This window comes from Girardinichthys multiradiatus, chromosome 21 (genome assembly GCF_021462225.1).
Source record: "Girardinichthys multiradiatus isolate DD_20200921_A chromosome 21, DD_fGirMul_XY1, whole genome shotgun sequence".
NCBI classification, from domain to species: Eukaryota; Metazoa; Chordata; class Actinopteri; order Cyprinodontiformes; family Goodeidae; genus Girardinichthys; species Girardinichthys multiradiatus.
This window is the reverse complement of record NC_061813.1, coordinates 3,384,797-3,412,221: the sequence shown is the minus strand read 5'-3', so window position 1 is coordinate 3,412,221 and position 27,425 is coordinate 3,384,797. Positions and strand designations below refer to the sequence as shown.

The 27,425-nt window shown below is 41.1% G+C and overlaps 1 protein-coding gene across 4 annotated transcripts; it reads left to right on the top strand.

The window, feature by feature from the left end:
- The first annotated feature begins 245 nt into the window (after window positions 1-245).
- Window positions 246-26,845, top strand: LOC124857953 (holocytochrome c-type synthase). Of its 4 annotated transcripts, none has more exons than XM_047349568.1 (8): window positions 246-357; window positions 8,318-8,433; window positions 8,550-8,582; window positions 8,693-8,811; window positions 23,974-24,122; window positions 25,892-26,011; window positions 26,091-26,177; window positions 26,431-26,845. In XM_047349568.1, the coding sequence occupies exons 2-8, from the start codon at window positions 8,328-8,330 to the stop codon at window positions 26,627-26,629; spliced, it is 813 nt and encodes a 270-aa protein (XP_047205524.1). In that variant the 5' UTR covers window positions 246-357; window positions 8,318-8,327; the 3' UTR covers window positions 26,630-26,845. The 4 variants fall into 4 exon arrangements, with proteins under 4 accessions (XP_047205524.1, XP_047205522.1, XP_047205523.1 ...); XM_047349566.1 differs by having other exon boundaries at window positions 8,535-8,582; XM_047349567.1 differs by having other exon boundaries at window positions 258-384.
- Window positions 26,846-27,425: the final 580 nt, after the last annotated feature.

Sequence of the window (27,425 nt, the reverse complement as noted above, 5' to 3'; positions counted from 1 at the left end):
ATTCAGGTTACGAAAGACTGGAAACGGATCCATTCTGTGAACAACACTGTTGCAATGTACAGGACAGAGAGAATACAGACAAAATGGTTCAATCGCATATAAACGTTTTGACTGTTCTGAGCATACGCACAGAGAGTACGTCACACAGAGCGAAAATTGAAACGATTTTAAATTTTCGTTCTGTGTGACGCTCTCCATCCAAAAAAAGATAAAAGAAAAAAAAATTACATAAAAGAAAAAAGCCCTTCCGGAAGTAATTTCGATTGCGCATGCGCGAATGAGCTGACTGTACGGAACGTGCTCCCGGAACAGATCGGGTAGTAACAGGCTGTGGCACGGTGACATTGGAGCAGAGAAGTAGGTGTCTTCATTCTGGTTTTACATGTAAGTTTGTCTTTTTGATTCTCTGAAAATTATCTGCTGAAAGACAAACCGGAGGAAGGAATTTTTCTGAAAGCTTGCCTACTGCGATCCGTTTAAAAATACATAAAATTGTAGTTTAGTACGTTTATTTCCACTTTATCTAACGTTAACATAGCTGCTAGTATCCTAGCTAATGTTAGTTGGAGGTGGTGGTTGTTTTGGTTTTGTAGCTTGTAGTTACCCTGGAGCAGGGCTATGCTAGTATAAGCAGATGGGTTCAGCTTAACAATTATTGGATTCCTCTCTCTCGTCTCAAACGCCGCTAATACACAGACTGCATCTCTCTGTAACTGCGGTGTGCTGAACACGTCGTCCTATGTTCTCGATGTCCAGCCACCTGCAAAGTACAAAAACATGTTACAAAAATATGCCGCTGTTACGTCGATTCACGTTTTCCTTTCAGATTTTTTTTATAACCTTTATTTAACATTTTACAGTACAAAATAAAACAGGTACCAATCGTTTACAATGAGAATTACATTACACATTCGTATACAGTTAACAAAAAGCCAAAGGCCAATGTTATGTAAAACATTATTCAAGAAAGTAAAGTAAAAAGGGCATTAATCAAGAAAGTTGAAGTTATTCAGAAAGTAAAGAAATTTGTCAGCATTTTTTTCTTTTACAAAACTTACAGATTTTGCATAAGACTTCAGTTCCTTTTTCCAGTGGGTCATATCAGGCCTACATCTGAAGAAACAACATTTATGTAAATAATATTTACCCAGTATAATTAGATTGTTGATACCACATTCACTACTACTATTCTTAATCTTATTAAATATCCCAAATTGGATTTCTTTAAAGTGAAAGCAGGTAATTGAATCCCTTTGGATTGAATCCACCTCTGAAACTCAAACCAAAATCTCCGACCTATCATGCAATCAAAGAAAAGATGATTCAAGTTCTCATTATCTGTCTCACAAAAACTACAGTTCCCTATGTCTATCTTAAATTTTGTTCTTAAAAATTCTTTAGTTGGATAAATATAATTCCTAATTTTAAATTGAACTTCCTTTGCTTTAGGTGGAACCGGGGACGACATAAATTTAATCCTAATCTTTTTTATGTCCTCTTTCTTAAAGTCTTTGAGAATATATTTCCTCCTTACTGGATTAGGAGCGTAGTAGTAATGTAGTAAATGGCTTCTCAGAAATTTATTATTACATCTAGAATCAGAGAAGGGAACCCCATCAATACAAAGCTGTTTCAGATTAGGAGTAATGTTAGAATATAATATGTCTTGCACCATAGCCTGAAAGGATAATGGGATAGCGTTTAAAATTTGGTTATATTTTTCCTTTGTGCGATGCATTTTAAATTTGTCACATAATTACGGATGTTGTAAAAAATTTCCTTTGTTGTCCATAAAATGGGCAACAGCCCAAACTTATTTTGAGAACCATTCATCAATAAATATAGATTTTCTACTAATTATAATATACCTATTATTCCCCACTGGTGTATTATGAGGTGTAAAATTGTGAATAAAAATGAGTTTCCAATAAAGAAGGACCTGTTTATGAAAATCAGAAAGTTTCACTGGTAATCTGCTTAACTCAAAGTCACACCGTAAAAGGAGTCGAAGCCCTCCTATCCTATTAAAATACCAAATTGGATATATATGACCAAATTGAAAGGTTATTATTTATAAAAAACTTTAACCATTTGAGTTTCAAAATACCATTCATAATTTTGAAGTCTTATCGCATTTCCTCCACCGTCTTCATAAGTTTTAATCAGGTCATCTTTCTGTTTATAGTGATTTTTATTCTTCCTAATGAAATAAAAATGTAGTTTGTTAATAGCTTTAATCATCTTGGTTGATATAGGGAGGGAATAAGTCGGGTGGATAAATCTAGCGAGACTATCCATTTTAGTTAACAAAATCCTACCAAAGATTGATATGTCCCTCTGTAGCCATCTATTTAGAATCAACTTACATTTGTCAATGTTGTCCCCAATATTTACCTTCTCTGAAATCAATTTATCCTTTGTTATCACTACTCCCAAATATTTGACTTCTTTTTTAACTTTTATGTTAAATAGAGATTGTACTAGGTGATCTTTCAGGGAAAACAGCTCACATTTATCCAAGTTTAACTGAAGTCCAGAACCCCTAGAAAACAAATTTATGGTTTGAAGAGCTAAAGGAATTTGATCTTCCCTTTTCAAGGAAAGGGTCGTATCATCAGCCAGCTGACTTATAATTATTTGCTTGCCCATTACTTCAATTCCAGTTATTCCGCCATTTTTAATTAGAATGGACAGCATCTTTGCAACCATTATGAATAGTAATGGTGAACATCCACAGTCCTGACGAATACCTCTATCAATGTTGAATCTGTTACATGTTCCATGACGTATGGCTACAGAACTATTTGTGTCTGTAAAAAGCATATTAATAAAGTTCCTGAATTTTTCTCCAAATCCTAAGTGAGTAAGTGTTTTAAAGATAAATTTATGTTCAACAGAATCAAATGCTTTGAAAAAATCTAAGAAAATAATAAATCCATTTCCATCAATCATGTCACTGTAATCTATAAGGTCTAACACAAGTCTAATATTATTATGAATAGATCTTCCTTTCAAGAAACCTAATTGAGTTTGTTGTAAATATGAATCTGAGAATATTATTTAATATTAATATTTTAATATTAATATTTTACCAAATAATATTCCGGTCTGTTAAGGATTGTCCTGTGAATACCAGCCCCATTAAGGCGATGGTATTAGGACAGAATAAAAAGGTGTGAGACGAGCTCTGGCATTATTGAACAGCATAAACTCTGCACATACATGGAATTAATTCACACAATTTCTTAAAATACAAGAATTTATTAACAAAAATAAGTCAACTCAAAGTCAAACATATTTCAATCAACAAACTCTTTACTATGCTAAAACAATCCAACTAAACTACCAAGCAGAATTAAAGAATAATGACAACTAATGGGCTATGTACAATATAAACAAGTTGATTAAAGATGATTAGAAATCATGACCAAAAAGAGTGATGCAACATTACCATGCAATGTTTATGTTTGAGAACCACGGATTATCTTGAAGAATCTGGAAGTGAAGTTAAGTTAGTTTTGGAACTAACTTAGAAAATAATCAGCAACCTTTAGACAACCCTTCACAATGCAAGATCAGATTAAATATTATTTTAATAAAATAATGTTTTAAATAATGATCTGCTGAATAAAACCAACCTCCTGGATGACTAATTCTCAACGGTGTCTAATTAGCTGCCTTCATTTATTAAAATAATATTTGAAGAAATATTATTGAGTATTTTGGAAAAGAGCCAAATCTTTCTGGAGAAATGGGGCTTAATGGTGTTTACTTAGTTATCAACTTTAGTAAATGATGTTCGGGGACTATTATTCACTAGCTTGAAAACTAACAACCTTTCTGTTGACTAGCCTCAATGCTAGCACACGTGTTCTTACCGGCTGGCCGTTGGGCTAACAAAGAAGCTAGCTAAAGTGCTAAGCTAGAGATAGATTAGCGCCAGAATCAACACATACCTTTAAAATACCAGGTTTAAAATGCATAAGCGCTGACGGCGCGTTATGAGCAATGTTCTGGTTAAAACCACCCTTTAAATAAAGTTTATCTTAGCTTTAAAACATACAAAGAACCCGAACCGGCCTGGGTGCTACAGGTAGCATGCTAGCACCAAGATAGCCGAGTTCCACAAAACAAACATCATTACATGAAAACGTTTAGATCATTTCATCCTAAACCAATCTGTTAATCTGCCCAAAACCCAACCTCTGAAGCTGTTGAGGGAATGTCGTCCCAAGGCGAAGTTTGAAGAAGATATCCGTCGTGAACAAAGAGTTAGCTTCCCGCTAACTTCCTCAGTTTCTCCCGATCAGAAGGTGACCAGCTATTCGTTACCGTAAACACGGTTGCGGCCGTCGTCTTTCCTCCAGACTCGGCTTGTCAAAACAGCTTCTCTCGGAACACCGTTTGCTTCTGTGGGGCCTCGAAGAGAAAATGTAAGCAACTCTTACACCTTAATTTCTCCGTTCATGAATGAAAATACCGGATACACAGACAGTATTTCATTCTACTTAACTTTTGCAAATGATCGGTCCTTGGATCCAGTTGAATTTATGTCCTTTTGCCAGCAAAAGACATTCAGCGCGCTGTGTTCCCTCCTGACCCAATGGTCATCGGTGTGGAAGAGAAAGACTTGTGGAAAGGTGGGGCTTTTATTTGGGTATTGGCGCCACAGGAAGTCCGCAGTTACCCCATTTCCTGGCTGTGCTGGAAGAAGGTTAATGCACTTTATTTTGAAAGGTTCCAGGAAAGTATGTACCGGAGTTTTAGTGTTGAACACCCATGGCTGTATGGTCCCAACAAGTTTCACTAATTATATCTGAGATTCCTTTTTTGAGTCTAGCTGCTAAAAAGGTATTACAATCAACTTCTGAATATTTAGCTGAGCACAGTTCAGAATAAAACATAAAAATTTCCTTCTTTACTACTTTAGGATCTTTACATTCAGTACCCTTTATTAGAAGACTTGAAATACAGTTACTTTGTTGTCTGCTCCGTTCTAAATTAAAGAAATACGAAGAGTTCTTTTCCCTTGACTCAATCCATTTTGCACATGATCTTACCAAAAGCACCATGAGCTCTGTCCAAATATAATTGATCTATTACTATTCACCTGGTCAAAACCTAGACTGGTGAAAGATTGGTTTGATGAACATGAAAGTGAAGTTGAACATCTCCCATGACCTGCACAGTCACCAGATCTAAATATAATTGAGCCACTTTGGGGTGTTTTGGAGGAGCGAGTCAGGAAACGTTTTCCTCCACCAGTATCACGTAGTGACCTGGCCACTATCCTACTATGAATTAACACATGTGGAATTATTTACTGAACAAAAAAGTGTGAAACAACTGAAAATATGTCTTATATTCTAGGTTGTTCAAAGTAGCCACGTTTTGCTTTGATTACTGCTATGCACACTCTTGGCATTCTGTTAATGAGCTTCAAGAGGTAGTCACCTGAAATGGTTTTCACCTCACAGGTGTGCCCTGTCAGGTTTAATAAGTGGGATTTCAAGGCCTGTTTCCCCCATTTCAAGGATGAGTGCCTTGAGCAAACTCTGTCAGTATTGAGAAGGACTTGCCGAACACATGTGTATATATATATATATATATATATAGTTGGAATTATATGTAATTCCAACAATACTTAGCCAAATTGAAGAATTCATAAGAAAGGCATGGCTCATCTTAAAATGTTCAAAATATTCTTAGACTACGATGTCTACAAGAGGAACAAAATAGGCTCCTTAGCATGTTCCTGGATGAAATACGTTTCTCACCAACAATGTGCTATTTCTTCAAAGGTACTGTCGAAAGTATTGTCGAAGAAACAGAGTAAAATTAAGGCCACTAGTGCTGCATAAAATCAAATAAAGAAAAATGTCCTCAGGGAAAGGATTTGAACATATTTACAAAGTTTCATGTAAATCCACCAATCTGTTGTTGAGATATAAACTTTTGAAGCCTAAAGCCCCCTCTGTAATTGAAAATATATTAAACTAAATACATATGGACTGCACAGAAACCCTCATCTGATGGGAACAGGCGAATAGCCATCTTACAAGGCCTTATCTTGCTCCTGCTAAGGAAGTAAGGCTTGCAACTCTTATTATAGAGGAGTCAAATATTGGACCCAGCCATGGTAAGAGAACTTCTGAACTATATAAACAAGATACTGGTAAAACTCTGAATCCCACAATGCACAACCTACTTTTAGGATGGCGTAGGTGATGACTCACAGCTGGACTCCCCATGACATAGTACAAAAACCAGCTCTGTTCGCTCTCTTACCTTACTCTTCACAGAGCGGCATAAAGGGAGGCAACGCGTGTGGATGTCTTACTTTGCTGGCCGAGTTAGACTACTTTTTCAAAACTTGGATCTAAAGTTAAGAAGGATTAGCTGTCTATGCGTCCAGCATTCATACCTGCCTGAAATGGAGGCTAGCTGTCCTGAAGGGGACACATCATGCTTTTAAATCCTTCCTTTCAGTTGCGGTCTTAATAAAGTGGATCTACAATGCTTTGCTCTGAATTCCTTGTTTATGAACAAGGACAGGCCCCACAGATCCCTCTTTTACCCCTGTTCTGGAGTGCTTCTGAGAGCAACTCGTTTTCGTGCAGTCTCTTTTAAATGCTATTGAGGCGCTTCACACCCCGCCCCCCTACGGGTCAAAGAGTGCTCCACATCACCCCAATGGGCCATTTTTATAGTTTGATAGCAGAGATACAATTATCTAGCGGTGCGGAAATAAGACAAAAACAGCAAAATCAATGCATTACTGTTTATGAAGTAATGCTATTCAAAGTACAGTTATGTCCTCAAGGAGCTAAAAGCAGCACACAGCACTAACATAAGCAGAAGGTTCAATGTTACTGCTATCAAGCAATGGCCAGGATGTCATTTCAACACACAGTAAATTCATGTCTTAAATAAAGTTTGTCATCATTTTAGCATTATTTGCGGCTTACTGCTCTGCTGTGTCTGTCGTTTCCATAGACAGAAGGAACTGGCCCCTTAATCAGATGAAGTCTTTCGGCAAGTCCTTCTCAATACCGGCAGAGTTTGCTCAAGGCACTCATCCTTGAAATGGGGGAAACAGGAATTTTCCCACCGATATGGTTACATTTCCATGAAAAATAAAGTTTAGCCTGGCACTTTGAAGAGGTTCTGATGCTGGGGGAAAGTGTAATGAATTGTGTGGGTTAGAACACCCAACAACTGAACGTTTAGACTTTACCACTTGCAGCATCGGCATACTTGAGCTTGGACTACAAAATTGTAGCGAGTAATAAAAATGGCGGATACGCGAATTGGCTAGCCGGACGTTCATGACCTTTTTTAGCTGTTCCGCAGCAGATAAAGGTAAAAAAATTTAACAGGGTAGAGAAAACTGAACAGTCTGAAACATATGACCCAAACCGAATATAAAGATGTCTATATAGCACCTCGAGAGACTAAATTCAACTTTTCTGCACTTTTACAGAGAAGATTGGCTTAGGATAAAACTATTTAAATATTGTTTATTTCATTATGTTTGTGTTGTCACTGTCTATTATTTGCTAAGCTAATGCTGAAGGCTATTGAGCCTAGACCAAGCTAGAGCAGGATACCAGTGATTCAAACTTTTTTTAAGAGTGGTTTAAATACTAATGGTCTAGTAACAAGTTTGCATATTTTTTATGTTTTCCACGTATCTACTCTAACATATTAAAATGTCTCAATAGAGCTTTAAAAATGGGCTGGATCATGTTTCCATTAGCTGCTAAAAGCTAATAGCTCTACAATTGCTGTAGCCACCATTAGATCAACTGTATTTGTGACGCAGCTTGTTCATGATACAACCCAAGGTTATATATGTGTTAATATTTGTATTGATGGTATTTAAAAGTACATATGGGTCTTAAAGGGGTTGCAAAAGAAAGACCGTTATTTTTCCTTTGTGTAACTGAACCGATAACACATGTGTGACCCTATTACGTGTGTCCGTTTGTTCGCCATCTTGCGTGTTTGTGTGTGTGTGTATGTGTGTTTAGAGCTTGCTGTTTCAAACGCCAGACCTTGTTTCTCTTTTCTCATATGTCTATCCTTTCTTCACACATTACAGATTTTTTAAAACTGTGATTTTTTTTAAAACCTTTATTCTATTTGTGAAAACAAATGTGTGTTAGCTTTCCAACAAAAATTTAGTAAAATCTTTTTTTGTTCTTATGAACCCAAGAATGTTTATTTTCTCATTTCGTGAGAAATGTCCTCTTTACATTTTCAGTGTATATGACAAATTTGCTTACTGTGTCTGCGATATGCTTCTGATCATCAGATAGGTCAACATGGGGTCAGGTGTGTCCTCAGCTGGTGCTCCAACTGTCCAGGCAGAGACTATTGAGGCAATTCCATCTCAGGGCTGTCCAATGCACCAACCCCAGCCTACGAAAGGTTGATATTGCCATGGTTATTACCTTCCAAATATTTAATGTATCTTGCCAATATGTAATAAAAAGGTATTTACTTACATTAGCAGAATTTTATATTCTTAGTATTTACACCTTCAGGATGTCCCATGCATCAAACTCAGCCTTTCAAAGGTAAGTGGCTTACTTTTAAGATTTTGTAACTTAATTTAGCTAAATGCATTCATGATGGCCCTTATGTCTCATGCTTTTTCTTTCGTCTTTGACTGCATGTTCTCTGTCAGAGGCTCCAATAACCAGTGCAGAGGCAGGTCCAGCCCATCAGGACCGGGCCTATGAGTTTGTGGAATGTCCCATGAGAGCTGAAGAAGCCAGGAAGAGTGACATTGACCCAGCAAATATGGTACCTACATGAACAATCTACAGGGGATTTATATATGTTTGAGAAATGTCTTTAAAACTATAAGTGAAAGTTTTGTTCTTTGCATTTGAACTTGCTCTTTCACTTGCCCGAGCGCTGCGGTTTAAATTTTTCATCTTTGTACTGATGCCTTCTCCAACGGTCTCTTGTTTCTGAAGTGTTCATTAGGCCCAAGCAGCGAAAGCGCTGCCCAGGCTTATTGGAACCGCTCCGTTTATTATTCTCCTGACAAATTAATTGACTTTTTGGAGGTTATAACATTAAAAAACTCAAACTTCACTGAAAATTGTCCTCTTAGGGAAATGTTTGTGTTTTAATGGAATTGAAATGGGCATGGCCAAACGGCTCTAAACTGAGATAGGCCAACTGGTAAGTTGTAGATTTGATATTTGGTACACAGATAAATCCCGCTACAATATTTTTCAATTCATTTCTGGGCGTTTTTGCTATTTTATACAGGTCAAACTTTAATAATCTTCTCCTGGTCAGTATGCCCCTAAGGCTAGGGGGATCGAAAGTTAACAAAATCGTGAGATTTTGAGTATGTTGAAGTGGCGGGGCCAGGTCTCAAACTTTGCCTTCTCGCCATACAATTTGAAACGCTTGAGAGCAGGAAGTCATGTTTTTCGCTTGGAAAAGTCCCTCTATTACCCTCTTAAAAATAATCATAATAATAATACATTTTATTAGTATAGCGCTTTTCTAGATACTCAAAGACACTTTACAAGAATCAAACTAAATTACAAAAAGAGCAGTTAAGAACAAGTAAGGAAAAATAAACTGTAATTACATAGCACTGGACATTTTTAAAAAAAGCATAAAACAGGACATTAATCATACATTAAAAGTTGTTCTGAAAGGGCGAGTTTTGAAATTTGATTTGTATGTGGATAGGTCTGTACAGTCACGGATGTGTTTGGAGAGAGAATTCCAGAGGGTGGGAGCAGCTGTGGAGAAGGCTCTGTCACACCAGGTCCGGTGTTTGGTTCTGAGTGGTGGAGACAGGAGGTTGGCATTAGAGGAGCGGAGGCTGCGGGAAGGAGTGTGACGGTAGAGCAGGTTGGTGAGGTAGTATGGGGCTCGGTTATGGAGGGCTTTGTGAGTGAGAAGGAGGACTTTAAAATGAATTCGCTGGGGGACAGGGAGCTAATGGAGCTTCTGAAGAACTGGGGTGATGTGGTCACGGGAGCAGGTTTTTTGAGGACTTTGCATGATGAACGATAAAGAATATTGTTACAGTAATCAAGTCTAGAGGTAATAAAGGCATGGAGGAGTATTTCAGCAGCTTAGAGGGGAACTGATGGGCGGAGACAAGCAATATTTTTTAGAGGAAAAAAGGCAGTTCTTGTTATGTGATTGACATGGTGTTCAAAGGAGAGGTTGCTGTCGAAGATGAGTCCAAGGTTGCGCTTGTGAGTGAAATGAAACAATGGTGAGACTGAAGTTGTTGGAGGTTTTGGTGAGGGATTTGGACCCGATGATGATGATGTCTGACTTGTCACAGTTGAGTTTGAGGAAGTTTAAGTCCATCCTTGATTTTATCTCAGTGAGGCACCTGGTCAGGGTGGAGTGAGTTCCAGTTGTGATGGATTTGGTGGAGATGTAAAGTTGGACATCATCAGCATAGCAGTGAAAGTGAAGACCATGGCTGCGGATGATGGAACTGAGGGGTAGAGTGTACAAGATTAAGAGTAGGGGGTCAACCATTGAACACTGGGGGTTGTGATATAGGAGCAGTGAAGGATGTGCAGTTATTGATGCTGATGAATTGTTGCTTGTTTGTGAGATATGACCATAGCCAGGAGAGGGCGGTACCAGTGATGTTGAGGGAGGATTGTGGACGGGAGAATGAATGGTATGATTGATGGTGTCAAAGGCTGTGGTGAGGTCTAAGAGGAGGAGAATGATGAGATGACCAGAATCTGAGGAATGGAGAAGATCATTGGTGACTTTGAGGAGAGCAGTTTCTGTGCTGTGACTTGAACGGAAGCCAGACTGAAATGGTTCATACAAATCATTGGAAGTAAGGTGGGTTTTGAGTTATTTGGCAACAGCACGTTCCAGTATTTTAGACAGAAAGGGGAGGTTGGAAATGGGGCCGAAGTTACTCATATTGTCAGGGTTTAGTCCAGCTGTTTGAGGATGGGGGTCACGGCAGCCAGTTTGAGAGGTTGGGGGACTGAACCAGAACTAAGAGAGGAGTTGATGATGCCAGTGATAAGTGGGCAAATGACAGGGAGACAGTCTTTTACAAACTTGGATGGAATGGGGTCCAGAGCACAAGTGGAGCTTCGGACGTCTGCAATGAGTTTGGACAACTCCACTGGGGTAGCAGGAGAGAACTGAGATAAAGGCCAAGTGGGGAATCACATCAGGAGGTTGAGATGGTGGTGGTAGTAATCATATTACTGTGAATGGTGTCTATTTTGTTTTGGAAAAATGACAGGCATTGCACTTATTTACCATGAAGGAGTTGGAGATATTATCACTGGGTTTAAGGAGTTTATTTACTGTGGAGAAAAGAGCCTTAGGGTTAGACGAGCCAGAGTGTGTGAGGTTTGAGTAGTAGGAGGACCGAGCTGAATTAAGAGCATCTTTGTATTGGAGAAGGTAGTCGGTGATGGACAGTTAAACCAGTTTTCTTGCAGAGTCTTTCCGGCTGTTGCTTTCGGAATTTCATTTGGTGGAGTTCAGTGGTGTACCAGGGAGCAGGATGCCTAAAAGTGCCTGTTTTGGTTTTGATGGGAGCCAGCTGATCAAGACATGAGAGTGTGTGGTTACAATAAGTCACAAGGTCAGAGGGGTTATCAGATGACAGAGGAGGGGAGGAGGACATTTTGGTGGTAAGAGAGACTGAGAGGGCAGAGGGAGTGATGGATTTGAGGTTTCTGAAGGTTATTTTGCACTTGTCCTTGGGGATGGGAATGGAGATGTTGATGTCCATAGTGATTGCCAGGTGCTCTGAGATGTTGAGGATGAGGCTCGAGACCTGATGTATTGAGAGACCGGAGGAGCAGACAAGATCTAGGGTGTGACCACAAGAGTGAGTTGGGAAGTTAATATGTTGTGTGAAATTGAGGCATTATAGCAGATACAGGAACTCAGTAGCAGGTTTGCAGTTTGTGTCGTCAATGTGGAAATTAAAATCACCTAAGAGGAGGATGAAGGTGAGATGGCACATAGTTGGGTCAGAAAGTCAGAGAAATTGGAGAGAAATCAGGGGTTTGTCTTAGGGGGTCGATAAATGACTGCAATGACTGGAGGAGTGGGACCAGACAGCTTAAAAGCAATATGTTCAAATGAAGGAACATCAGGAATGAAGACGGAGGTCGTTTTAATGTCCTTTCTATGTACAGCTGCAACACCACCTCCACCCCCCTCTGCGCGTGTTTTCTCAATGTATGTGAAGCCAGAGGGTGCTGTCTGATTTAGTGGGAAATAATTCAGGGATTTGTGCCATTTTTCAGTGACACAGCGGAAATTAAGATTAGTATCTGTTATGAATCCATTAAGAATCGGGGCTTTATTGTTGAGGGAACGAGTATTGAGCAGAGCCAGTTTCAGATGGTGTTGCTTTGTGATGGTCTCTGAGGACCAGGGAAGTGGATGGAGATTGGATAGATTCACCTGTTGCTTTTTGTGACAACGGGAGTAGGAAGTTGGATTGCGACCGGACCTGATAGAAAGGATGGAGTTGGGTGATGTGAAATTATAGGAAAACATATGACGAGAGCGTCTGTGTAGTGGACGGCATTGCTAATCTGATCCAGATGTCGGACATAGGTGGTTTTTAAAGTTGTGGAGATCTGAGGTGAAGTAGCATGGCGGCATGGTCCGGATGAAGAGGTGCTGGTAGCAGGTTCCTGGGCTAAGTGGTGGATGGCTGTAGTAGGTAGCTGGGCCTGGTGGTGGATGATGATATATGATCTGATCTGCACCAAATTCAATATGATTGATCTTAGTGCGTCCCCAAAACATATCAAGTGAAATATTTAGTGGGTGTGGCCTAATTCCTCCACAGCGCCCCCTAGAACATTTTAAAAAATCAGCTCCAAGCCATGTTTTGACTGAAGATTATGAAATTAGTTACACGTATGTAACTTCTCAGGACCTACAAAACGTCTCTTGGAGGCATTGTCCAAGCACCACACTAATTCAACCATTTTTAATCAATGCTGCCATTTTTTCATGTTTACACGCATTGTATCTGAGCGAACTCCTCCTGCAGCTTTTAAGTTACAGTTTTCAAAATCACTCAGTATACTCTCAAGGTACTGGACATCAAAAGTTATCGAGAGGTTTTGGCTGCATCAAGCCGTGTGGGCGTGACGAATTTTGATATCTTGCCATTTCAGTATGTTAAACTCAAAATCATACATGCATGATCCGATTTGCTCCAAACTGGATATGTATAACCTTTGCCAACCTACAAACAACTGAATAGGATTAGGCTTTTGCTGCATCAAAACATGTGGGCGTGGTCAAGCCTCAACATCTGACTTCTTGCTATAAAAGATGAATGTGTAAAAACTTCCACAAACAAGGTCACACCTGTCCAATTTTCTCCAAACTAAATATGGATCGACATTTGTCAACCCCCAAACAGCTCTATTGGACTCATACATCATCGGATCCACACCAAATCTTGCGTGAATCATTGTGAACGAATGTTGAACAAAGTGGCCTGTAATTGATGACATCACTTTAGCCTGACCCACTGACAACCAAATGACAGGTGTCTTAGCTTATTTACCTTCCTTGAAAGTCTCCAGATGTTTCTCTAATAAGACATAATATTTTTAGATGACATTCTCAATGCACGAGAAGAAGTCATTATTCCTTTGCCTTCAAGCAGCAAGTGAGCGCAGCTTCCATCAGGAAGGTTGGGTTTTGGCCAAATTTTTCATTGTCCAGTATTTGTTGTGGATCTGAGGAATTTTTGATAGTTGCATTAGTACACTGCTCAAAAAAATAAAAGGAACACTCAAATAACACATCCAAGATCTGAATGAATGAAATATTCTCATTGAATTCTTTGTTCTGTACAGTTGAATGTGCTGACAACAAAATCACACAAAAATCATCAATTGAAATCAAATTTATTAACCAATGGATGCCTGAATTTGGAGTCACACACAAAATTAAAGTGGAAAAACACACTACAGCCTGATCCAACTTTGATGTAATGTCCTTAAAACAAGTCAAAATTAGGCTCAGTATTGTGTGTAAGATCTCCTCCCAGACCTGGACTAAAGCATCCGCCAATTCCTGGACAGTCTGTGGTGCAACGTGACGTTGGTGGATGGAGCGAGACATGATGTCCCAGATGTGCTCAATCGGATTCAGGTCTGGGGAACGGGCGGGCCAGTCCATAGCTTCAATGTCTTCATCTTGCAGGAACTGCTGACATACTCCAGCCACATGAGGTCTAGCATTGTCCTGCATTAGGAGGAACCCAGGGCCAACCACACCAGCATATGGCCTCACAAGAGGTCTGAGAATCTCATCTTGGTACCTAATGGCATTCAGGCTACCTCTGGCGAGCACATGGAGGGCTGTGCGGTCCTCCAAAGGAATGCCACCCCACACCATTACTGACCCACTACCAAACAGCTCATGCTGAAGGATGTTGCAGGCAGCAGATCGCTCTCCGCTGTGTCTCCAGACTCTGTCAAGTCTGTCACATTTGCTCAGTGTGAACCTACTTTCATCTGTGAAGAGCACAGGGCGCCAGTGGCGAATTTACCGATCCTGGTGTTCTCTGGCAAATGCCAAGTGCCTGCACGATGTTTGGCTGTGAGCACAACCTCCATTTGTGAACGTCCCTCATACCATCCTCATGGAGTCGGTTTCTAACCGTTTGTGCAGACACATGCACATTTGTGGCCTGCTGGAGGTCATTTTGCAGGGCTCTGGCAGTGCTCCTCCTGTTCCTCCTTGCACAAAAGCGGAGGTAGAGGTCCAGCTGCTGGGTTGTTGCCCTCCTACGGCCTCCTCCACGTCTCCTGGTGTACTGGCCTGTCTCCTGGTACCGCCTCCAGGCTCTGGACACTACGCTGACAGACAGCAATCCTTCTTGCCACAGCTCGCATTGATGTGCCATTCTGGATGAGCTGCACTACCTGAGCCACTTGTGTGGGTTGTAGAGTCCGTCTCATGCTACCACAAGTGAGAAAGCACCACCAACATTCAAAAGTGACCAAAACATTAGCCAGAAAGCATAGGTACTGAGAAGTGGTCTGTGGTCACCACCTGCAGAACCACTCCTTTACTGAGTGTGTCTTGCTAATCGCCAAAGATTTCCCCCCAGTTGTCTATTCCATTTGAACAACAGCATGTGAAAGACATCAATGCCATGACTGAGTGTGTAACCGACTATATAAACTTCTGTGTGGATAACATCATCCCCACCAGAACCGTGAGATGCTTCCCCAATAACAAACCTTGGATCACCAGTGACCTGAAGGACCTGCTTAACACGAAAAAAAGAGCCTTCAGAGAGGGAGACAGAGAATTATTGAGGAGTTTACAGAAGCAACTTAAAGTCAAGATAAGAGACAGTAAAGAGGTGTACAAGAAGAAGCTGGAGAGCAAGCTCCAGCAAAACAATATCAGAGATGTGTGGACAGGGATGAAGAAGATCACAGGCTTCAAGCAGAAGGATGATCAGACTGATGGAGGTTTGGACAGAGCCAATGAACTGAACACATTCTTCAATAGGTTCAGTTAAGAAACAAGCTTCGCATCCTCCTCTCCTGATCACAGCCAAACAGACATTCCACCCTCCTTTGACCCACAGGACCCACAGCTGTCCAGTAACACCTCAAATTTTTTATCTTCCACCTCAGCCCTAGACCCTTCTGCTTCTACATGTTTGCCTTCAACCATATCAGAAGATGCTGATGCTTCCTTTGCTTCCCCCTTCCACCTGTGTGTCTCAAGAAGTCAGGTAAAGATGCAACTGGAGAGACTGAATCGGAATAAGACTGCAGGTCTAGATTGTGCCAGTCCTAGAGTCCCGAAGGCCTGTGCAGGGCAGCTCTGTGGAATTCTGCAGCACCTCTTCAACCTTAGTCTGGCCCAGAAGAAAGTTCCAGTGTTGTGGAAGACCTCCTGTCTTGTTTCGGTACCAAAGAAACCTCACCCGTCAGTCCTCGGTGACTAGATTTGTTACCCTGACATCCCACATCATGAAGGCCCTAGAGAGACTCCTGTTGGCCCACCCAAGTAAGCAACAATAAACTACCAGGACACCTTTTAGTTTGATTATTGTGGTAGAGTTGGAGTTGAAGATGCCATCATACACCTGCTTCAACAGACCCACTGTCATCTGCACAAAGCTAGCAGCACTGTGAGGATTATGTTCTTTGATTTCTCCAGTGCATTTAACACAATCCAACCTGATTTGCTTTGTCAGAAACTCCAGAAGACTCAGGTGGAGGCCTCAACAATATCCTGCATCAAAGACTACCTGACAAACAGACCACAGTTTGTGAGACTGAAGGGTTGTCTGTCTAACCAGAAAGTCAGCAGCACAGGAGCGCCACAGGGGTCTGTACTCTCACCATTTGTGTTTCACTGTACACCTCAGACTTCCAGTACAAGACAGACTCCTGCCATCTGCAGAAATACTCGGATGATTCTGCAGTTGTGGGGTGGATCAGAGATGGACAAGAAGCTGAGTACAGGAAGGTGGTGGACCGCTTTGTGGCATGGTATGGAAACAATCATCTCATCTTGAACATGACTAAAACAAAGGAGATGATTAGCATCTACAACAGCTCTTTGAGAAACCTGCATAATATGAGCTGCAACATTTAATTTCCCTTTGGGATTAATAAAGTATTTTTGAATTGAATTGAATGTACACCAGGGTCCTGTTTGTGGACTTCAGCTCGACCTTCAATACTATCAATCCAGACATCCTCCACCTGAAGCTTACCCAGCTCAAAGTCCCAGCCTTCACCTGTCAGTGGATCACCAGCTTCCGGAAGGACCGGGACCAGCAGGTGAGGCTGGGGAGCATCTTCTTCCGCACAAGAACCATCAGCGCTGGTGCCCCCCAGGGGTGTGTTCTCTCACCACTCCTATTTTCCTTGTACACAAATGACTGCACCTCAACGGACCCGTCTGTAAAACTCCTGAAGTTTGCAGATAACACAACTGTTATTGGACTGATCCAGGTCAGTAATGAGTTGGTGTACAGACAGAAAGGGAGAACGGCTGGTACACTGGTGTGGTCAGAACCACCTGGAACTTAACCCACTCAAGACTGTGGAGATGATGGTGGACCTTTGGAGAACACCACCCCCACATACCCCCCTCAACAAGACTCTCCGCTGTGGACCACTTCCATTTCCTAGGAACCACCATTTCTTGGAACCTGACATGGTCCTCAAACATAGATAATGTTCGGAAGAAGGCCCAGCAGAGACTGTACTTCCTGAGGCAACTCAAGAAGTACAACCTTCCACAGGAGCTGCTGGTCATCTTTTACAATGTCATTATTCAGTCTCTCCTGTCTTCATCCATCTCAGTATGGTTTGGCTCATCCACAAAACTGGACAGGACCAGACGGCAACAAACAATCTGTGCTGCAGAGAGGTATGACCTTCCCTCTATCCTGGACTTAGACAGGTCTAGGGTCAGGAAAAGGGCAGCTAAAATCTCTGCAGATCCTAAACATTCTGCACACAAACTGTTTAGGCTTTTTTTTTCAGGTCAGCACTACACAGCGCTGTCTGCTAAAACCAGCTGCCACAGAGACAGTTTCTTCCCTCAGGCTGTTTCTCGTCCAGAACAACACCATGCATACTTGGACTGATCTCACATCATATTCCATTGTAAAGTCAATTGCGTATAGAGTGGGGAGAACAAGTGTTTTACACTGTTGGGTCACACATGCCATTTTGGTCAGGTAAACAACTGTACTATGCAGCTCAGCATACTTTGCAGCTCAACAGGCATCACAGCAGAGCAAAAAACTTGAGGAAACAAACAATTTTAACTGCCATTTCCAGCCGTAGTGTTGCGAGACTACGTTCGGAGGCACCTCTGGAGAAATAGAAGCTATTCTGGTTTTACTTTTCCTCCACACAGACCATTCTGACCAGTTTGGGTGCGTTCATCCTGCTCACTGCCAATCAGCCAGGAGTTAAAGCTGATCTTTGGAAGTTTTTAATTTAAAACAGATTTCAGTCTGGACCTCGTGGCTTGGGCACTCCATTGTTTGTTCCATCATTTTATCACCCTTGGTGCTTTTCCACTGAGCTTCCGCTTTAGAGTTTTACAAACCTTAGTTCGAGGTTTTAAAAAATGATTGGACTCAAGAGGGAAACATTGTGGAGTTTAAAGTATTTCCTAAACTGGCCCCATATTTTCAGTGAGTGTTTCACTACTGGATTTAGAATAGAGTTTGATGAAGTGGGGAACAAAGTATGACTGGGATGGATATGATGCGTAATTCCATAGTCACCCAATCAGGACAGTCTCTTGAGTTATGGTAAAAATACCAGAATACTTGGCATTTAAGGTTGGCAGCCCAGTAATAGAATCGACAGTTAGGAAGGGCAAACCCCCCCCTCCTCTTTAGATTTTTGAAGATGCAACTTGTTGAGCCTTGGACATTTACCCTGCCATACATAAGATGTAAAAATTGAGTCCAACTCATTGAAAAACACATTGGGGATAAAAGTGGGTAGTGCCGGAAACAGATATAAACATTTGGGTAGTATAGTATTTTAATTGAGTTGATACGTCCCACAAGGGTCATGGAGAGTGGCGTCCACTTTGTGAGGGATCTCTTCACTTGGTTCAGCAGGGGAATCAGATTCTCTTTAAATAAGTTTTTATGTTTTTTTTGTCACTGTGACACCCAAATATGTGAATTTTTGTCTTTCAATTCTGAATGGCAAGTTGGCAAAGTCTGGTATAGTTGCATTATCGCCCAGAGGGAAAAGCTCACTCTTGGTAAGGTTCAGCTTATACCCGGAGAGCCGACCAAATTGGCTAAGCAGATCGAGAGCGTAATTAGGTTGATGGTTTGGAAATAAAAAGTAGAAGATCATCTGCATAAAGCAACGCCTTATGTTCCATGTTATTTCTCCAAATACCAGATATCTCCCTAATGGCATTCAATGCAATGGCGAGGGGCTCTATGGCTAGATCATAAAGCAGGAGGCTTAGAGGACAGCCCTGACGGGTGCCCCTTAAATGGTTTTGAGGCCTGAGAGTTGGTACGGACTGTAGCAGATGGCTGCTGGTACAAATTTATAAAGGACTCAAAAAGATAATCAAACTCAACTCTATTGAATGCTTTTTCGGCGTCTAGAGAGACGACACTCTCAGCCAAGTCTGTGGCGCTGAAATAAACAATGTTAAGCAGCCTTCTAACATTAAAATATGAGTGCCTACCTTTAATGAAACCTGTTTGATCTTTTGAAATAACTTGGTAAAACGGTTTCAAGCCTACGGGCAAGAATTTTGGCCAAGATTTTGACATCTCTATTCAGGAGAGAAATAGGTCTGTATGAGGTGCATTCCATTGGGTCCTTTCCCTTTTTTGCAATAAGTGTGATACAGGCTTCATAGAATGACTTAGGGAGAGAGATCCTTGCTTAGAATGGGTAAGGGTGGAACTAAGATGAACCGAAAGTAGATTTGAGAACTGAAAAATTCTGAGGGGAAACCATCCGGGCCTTAGCATTTGCCAGATTGCATTGAGGCTATTGCTAGGGAGACTTCTGACTGAGAGATGGGTTTGTCTAGCCTATTTTTGAGTTCTGGTGAGATTACAGGAATATAAAGTTGTACTAGGAAATCATCAGTCATGCTAGAACAGTTTGTGATTCTGAGCAGTGGAGCTCCTTATAGAAGTCCCTGAATGCATCATTGATCTGTCCGTGATCAGTGACTGTACAGTCATCTTGTTTTCGAATCTTAGAAATGGTCTGCCTTGCCCTCGAGCCCCTGAGCAGAGTTTCCAATAGTTTGTCAGCCTTGTCACCGTGCACATAAAATTTGGATTTGTCATGTGACAGCAAACGTTCAGCTGAGTGTGTTGTAAGCAGGTCTAGCCTTGCTTTAACGACGTGTTTTCTGGAAAGTTCCGGACATTGATTGTGAGAGTATTTTAAATCAATCTCTTTGATTTGTTGCAATAGGTTATTCTATTCATAGGTGGACTGCTTCTTAATCTTTGCTGAGTAGGCTATAATCTGGCCCCTGTTATAGGCCTTAAAGGCATCCCATACTACGAGGCTGGACATCTCTTGGGAGGAGTTAGTAGCAAAAAAGAAACTTATCTCATCTTGAATGAATTTTCGGAAGTTTTCGTCCGACAGGAAGGTTGAGTTAAAACGACATGGTCCAGCTCTTAGGGGAAGGTGAGGAAGAAACAGGGACATAGTGATTGGAGCATGGTCTGAAATGGCTATGCTTTGATAGTCACAAGTACTGACCTGTGGTAGACATTTAGTATCAATGATAAAATAATCAATTCTTGAGTAAGTTTTGTGTACATTTGAGAACTATGAGTAGTCTCTCTTGTCGGGATTTAAAGCGTGGCACACATCACACAGTCCGAATTCAAATAGAAAGTTTAGGATAACTGATGCTGACTTGCTTATGATACTGCTTTTAATGGATGAGCGGTCCAAAGCTGGGTCCAGCCAGCAGTTGAAATCTCCCCCCAAGACCAGTGAGTATTTATTAAGATCTGGTAGGGAAGAGAATAGTTGTTTAAAAAAGTTCTCATCATCTGTATTAGGGGCGTAGACATTCACCAAAGCGACCTGAGTACCGTACAATTTCCCACTCACTATAACAGAGATATATATAGCAGAGATTGAAGCAAAAAAGGTGAAGAAAAAGTTATGGTACAGTGTGAGACCCCTGGCAGCGACCTTAACCCACCCCAAAACATCCCTCCAAACAGAAATGGCTGCCAAGCAAAATAAACAAAACAAAATGGCAGCAAGCTTTCCAAACTTAGCATTCTATGTTTTAATCTTCCGAAAACTAATAACCTTGGCTTCAGTAAAACCGAACTACCTATCGCAAACGTACCACTGCTCCTAATTCAAATTTTTTTTTTCAATTCAGTTTTATTTATACAGCGCCAATTCACAACACATGTTGTCTCAAGGCACTTCACAACAGTCAGGTACATACATTCCAATTAATCCTAACCATTGAACAGTGCAGTCGGAGTTAGCTTTTTATCCTAGTGGGCACAAAATAGGTGTAGACCCCCCACAGTAATATTAATTCTGAGGTACCTTTTAATGGTCACCATGATCACCCTAGAAGAGTAGTACTGTTGGAAAATAACTCAGAATAACAATAAGGTGAATAACAATAAGGTGAATAAAGATGAAAAGAGGCTTCAGTCCTTATTTAGCTGTTGCTGTGACACAAACAGGTATTTATTAAGGTACCCTCCCATAAATAAAGATCAATACGAACCAAAAGAATGGGCAAGGTAGATCCTCCAGTGATGAGATAGCATGGTACATTAACAGCATTAGCTGCGCACTGAGGAGAAAAAAAAAAAACAGCCATCCACATGCCTTTGGAGCAGACCCTCAATACACGCGTGGTTTGTTACCTCACCTACAGCATCACTATTTAAGTAGCAACGCTGTTCATTGATGGGTCCTCCGATGGTTTTGGGAGCTTTTGATGAACTGTTGAGCCTCCTCCACTGAGCCAAGAAACTTTTTGGCACCGCTGGGTTGCGTTATGCGAAGCCGGGCGGGGAAGAGAAGAGCCGGCTTTAGGCCCCGCTTGTAGAGCTCCACCATGGTGGCCTTGTACTCCGCACGTCGGGCAAGGACGTCTGGGCTGTAGTCCTCCACTATGCGAAGGGACGCGCACCTTGGGTGTCGAGCCTCCCCCTCCTCCTTTCTTCCCGGATGATGAGGTCTTTGGTCAGGTATCGATGTAGGCGAAGGATCACCGGAAGAGGCGGACGCCCTGCAGGCCGCTTCGCTGTGAGAGAGCGGTGCGCTCTATCCAGCTCTGGTGGGGTTGGGAGGATCTCCTTCCCGAGCAGCTCGCAGAGTAGGTTGGAGAAGAAATTAGAGAGGCGCCCTCTTTTGGTGTCTTCGGGCAGGCCGAGGATGTGGATATTTTGCCGCCTGCTGCGGCTCTCCAGGTCGGTCACTTTGTCTTTTAGCTTGACGTTATCTTCACAGAGAGCAGCGCATGACGAGGCTAGCTACTCGTTGGCTCAGATCCTCTGCTGCAAGCTCCAAGGAGGAGACCCGCTCTGCCTGCTCCTCCAGGGACAGCTATACCTGGTCTAGCTTAGAGCTAAGCATGTTGGCTGAGGATTTAAACTCAGACTTCAGAGCCTCCCGGTGTTGCTATAGCAGTACGGTGATAACCTCTAGCGTTAAGCTAGCGTCCTCCTTCTTACTTCCTCTCGTGTTCTTACAAGCCTTCACTGGTGGATAATTAATGTTCAAAACACTCGTACTCTTCGTCTTCCACTTATCCGGGACCGGGTCGCGGGGGCAGCAGACTCAGCAGAGACGCCCAGACGTCCCTCTCCCCAGACACCTCCAGCTCCTCCGGGTGGAGCCCAAGGCGTTCCCAGGCCAGCCAAGAGACATAGTCCCTCCAGCGTGTCCTGGGACGTGCCTGGAACACCTCCCGAGTAAGGCGTCCAGGAGGCATCCGGTATAGATGCCCGAGCCACCTCAACTGGCTCCTCTCGATGTGGAGGAGCAGCGGCTCTACTCCAAGTTCAAAACACTAGCCAAGATATTATTGTAAAGACAGGTGGCGAAAGTAGCAGTCTGTGTGGTGAATTTAATTAAAAGATTGATTTGTTCGGAGCCCTCCGTCGCAACGTCTACCCTGTTCTCATGGCAAACCGGAAGTCACAATATACATGTTGTTTTATATTTGAGCTAATAAATGGTAGATCTGAAATCTTAATATCATTGCATAATGTCTGTTCTATGTCTAGCCAGGGTTCATCTAGAGGACTGTGTTGAAACAATTTTGAGATGTATTGTAGCCTGTTGGCTAAGAAGTAATGATGAAAGTTAGCCAGATCTAGTCCTCCTTTATCTTTTGTTCTCTGTAGCGTTTTTAAGTGGGGGCTTATCTTTCCAAAGACATTTAGTGATGGAGGAGTCCAGAGATCTAAACCAGTCAGATGACTGTTTATTTTGGATCACTGAGAATAAGTAATTGATTTTTGGCAAGACCATCATTTTTATTGAAGCAACCCTGCCCTTGAGTGATGTGGGTAGAGATTTCCATCTAGCGAGATCATGTTTCATTTTATATATATATATATATATATCATTGTCCTGTTGAAAAATAAATAATGGTCCAACTAAACGCAAACCGGATGGAATACTATGCCGCTGCAAGATGCTGTGGTAGCCATGCTGGTTCAGTATGCCTTCAATTTTGAATAAATCCCCAATAGTGTCACCAGCAAAGCACCATCACACCTCCTCTTCCATGCTTCACGGTGGGAACCAGGCATGTAGAGTCCATCCGTTCACCTCTTCTGTGCCACACAAAGACACAGTGGTTGGAACCAAAGTTCTCAAACTTGGACACTTTCAAAGTTTTCCCAATTGTTCGGACTGACTGACATTCATTTCTTAAAGTAATGATGGCCACTCGTTTTTCTTTACTTAGCTGCTTTTTTCTTGCCATAATACAAATTCTAACAGTCTATTCAGTAGGACTATCAGCTGTGTACTGTATCCACCTCCTGCACAACACAACTGATGGTCCCAACCCCATTTATAAGGCTTTAAACTTGACAGGGGACACCTGTGAAGTGAAAACCATTTCAGGTGACTACCTCTTTAAGCTCATCAACAGAATGCCAAGAGTGTGCAGAGCAGTAATCAAAGCAAAAGGTGGCTACTTTGAAGAACCTAGAATATAAGACATATTTTCAGTTGTTTAACACTTTTTTGTTCAGTATATAATTCCACATGTATTAATTCATAGTTTTGATGCCTTCAGTGTGAAGCTATAATATTCATAGTCATGAAAATAAAGAAAACTCTTTGAATGAGGTGTGTCCAAACTTTTGGTCTGTACTGTGTGTGTGTGTGTGTGTGTGTGTGTGTGTGTGTGTGTGTAATAAAATTTTTTATCCTTGCACAGATGCCTCCTCCGAACCAAACCCCAGCCCCAGATCAGCCCTTTAAACTGTCCATCTACAGAGAGGAGTCCAAGATTCCCCGCCACGGCTCAGAAAATAACTGGGTTTATCCATCGGAGCAGATGTTCTGGAATGCCATGCTGCGGAAGGGGTCAGTCCCAGCTGCACATATGTCATCTGCATAAAGAAAGAGGATCTTTGTGTTCTGTGTGAATGTGACACAAAAGCTTACTTTTTTCTTAAAGTTATTTTATAATGGTGTTACACAGTTGGGTATAAACAATGATAAAATTGACTGATTTGTGGGTATTTTTTTCACGAGTACTAAAAAAGTTGCACTTAAATCATTTTAAGATTTTACACAGCTTTCATGTAGAGCTGGGGGTTGAAACCAGATCCGACTTTGTGTTAATACCTAGAACTAGAACAGGGGTCACTGTGCATTCTTGGTGTCTTCCATTAAATGAAATACATGGACTTTACAACGAGGCATGTAAAGTCAGTTAATTAATACTAAAGCCACCATTGAGACCATCTGTTGTTTCTATTACTGTGTTGTTATACATGTCATGCATGCCGTCAAATTTGTCAGCAAAGTGTGACAGAACAAATATTAGTCATGCACTTCTACAATGTGGCCTTTCTCGAAGGGTGGCAAGCAGAAAGCTACTGCTAAAAGAAAGCTATGAAAAATTTTGTTAGAGGTTTGCCACAAGTCATTTAAGCTACATGGCAAATGTTAAAGCAGGTGCTCTAGGCAGATTAGACCAAATTGGAACTACATGCAAAACACTATGCGGGGTGAAAAATTAACAGCACATCTAACACCTAGTACCTTTTTTAGAACATTGAGCATGGTCAAGGAAGCACCGTTTGTCTCCTGTGGGACAAGACATATTTGAAATGAACAGTTTCAAAGTAGGAAAATGTACTATGGTCAGACAAGAGTCCAAGACATTCTTGTTTGTAATGGCGGATGCTGCATCAGGGCTAATGAGGAGGGAAACCTTCCAAAAATGTTATCAGCATTCAGTCCAAAAGCCAGCATCTCTGAAAGTATTGGGATGCATACGTTCATACGGTATGGACAGCTTGTTGTTGTGAAAGGAACTCTGGAAGTTTATTTAAAGGTTTTAGTGCCCAGATCTTTCACCTATAAAAAACATTTGGTGCATCATTAAACAAAATCTGCAATAAAGATTTCCACAGCTGGTACCAAAAATGGAACCAAATTTCAAAAACGGAAACCCACAAGGTCGATGCCCAGACATCTTCAAAGTGTTCTAAAAAAAAGAGGAAATTTGGAACCAAATTTCAAAACGGAAACTCACAAGGTCGATGCCCAGACATCTTCAAAGTGTTCTGAAAAAAAGAGGAAATTTGGAACCAAATTTCAAAACGGAAACTCACAAGGTCGATGCCCAGACATCTTCAAAGTGTTCTGAAAAAAAGAGGAAATTTGGAACCAAATTTCAAAACGGAAACTCACAAGGTCGATGCCCAGACATCTTCAAAGTGTTCTGAAAAAAAGAGGAGATGCTACATTGTACCAAACATGCCCCTGCCCTGACTGTTTTGGGACCTGTTAGCAAGACTCAAATTTGAACTGAGCTCATTTAATGGGTGAAGGTGCACAATTTCTTAGCTTAAATATTTCTGTAATTTGTTCCTTGTGACTCATGATTTGAAAGTCTTTTGGTTTTTATTTTGTTTCGATTTTCAGAAGGCCCCAACTTTTCTGGAATTCGGGTTGTACAGACGTGGGTCCCAAGAATACGTGCATTCCCTTATTTTCCGAAAGAAGCATTATTTACTAACTTTTCAACTTATTGTAATGTGTACTTCATGTTCAGCTGCCTCATTTTGTTTTGATGTTGGTGTTTGATAACGTAATGACTTTCATTTGATCTCGCTCTGCAGATGGCGTTGGCGGGATGATGACCTCGCTCCCCAGGACATGACCAACATTATTAAAATCCACAATCAAAACAATGAGCAGGTCTGGCAGGAGATCCTTAAGTGGGAAGCCTTGCATGCACAGTAAGTGACAGTCATTCAGTAACATAACATTCAAACAATGACAAGTTTCGTGAACATTTCTGATATTGTGTTCTCACAGGGAGTGTCCATGTGGGCCCACCCTGAAGAAGTTTGGTGGGAAAGCCAAGGAGTATTCTCCCAGGGCTCGTGTCCGCCACTGGATGGGGTGAGCTCAGAAGTGTTCTACTTTCACATTTTTTTTATTGTCTGAGGTTCACCTGTAGTACATTAATATAGTGGGTGTTTCTGATTTATTTAAAGAAAACATATTTATCACTGTCTGATGCGGTACATTTCCACTAATAATAAATTATGCAACATAGTGGGCAAAATTCCTGCTAAATTCATTCTACAGATCCTAAGTCCGTCAGATTTAAAATGATTAATTTAAATGGCTTTAACTGAATGTGTCTCCATAGCTATGAGCTGCCTTTTGACCGACACGACTGGATTGTTGACCGCTGTGGGAAGGAGGTGCGCTACGTCATCGACTACTACGATGGTGAACTTAACCATAAAAACTACCAGTTCTCCATTCTGGATGTGCGTCCCGCCTTTGACTCCTTAGATGCTGTGTGGGATCGCATGAAGGTGGCCTGGTGGCGTTGGACCTCCTAAAAGACTTACACGTGGAAGTCATAGTTACATTTAAACATGGAAAGACTGGAGTGGGAGGTTTTCTATCTTAGCTCTTGGTTGTGGTTCTGAGCTCTGAGTAGAACATGGTCTAGTGAGGAAAAAGTATCATTATTCCTTATTTTCAGATGTAATGTACAAGATTGTTTGCCCATTGTTATTCTCTGAAGTTGTAATTAAAGCATAGTGTACATCTAATCTTAGTGGAGTGTTTGTCCCACATTTCAGTATTTAGGCACATGACCGGGGCCACTCATTTTAAGTAATATCAACAGTAATGGAGCCCAGTGTAAGGATTATGATTATTGATTAATTAATATTGATCAAGAATTATAATTTAAAATCATAATTTGAGGGGAAAAAAACTAATTTCTAACCAAAAATCATTACTTACAAATAGAAATCAGAGATGTCCTCTGGTGTTGTGATTATGGGCTCAAAGCTCTTTAATAATTACTAATTATTAACCAAAACCACCAACTGTCACTGTTTATTCAACCACTTGGAGGATCCAAGAGGATCTTCGAACTTGTCTTGACAGATAAATCCCTTTTGCACGAAATAAACACAAACGCTTCTCTTAATTATATATATATATATATATATATATATACATATATATATATATATATATATATATATATATATATATATATATATATATATATGAAGATTTATTGAAGCCAAATAATCCTGATATACCATTATTCTGGTCCAAACACCTTCACCTAACTAACAAGCACTGTTCTACACAAAGGGAATAAAAATGACTACCTAA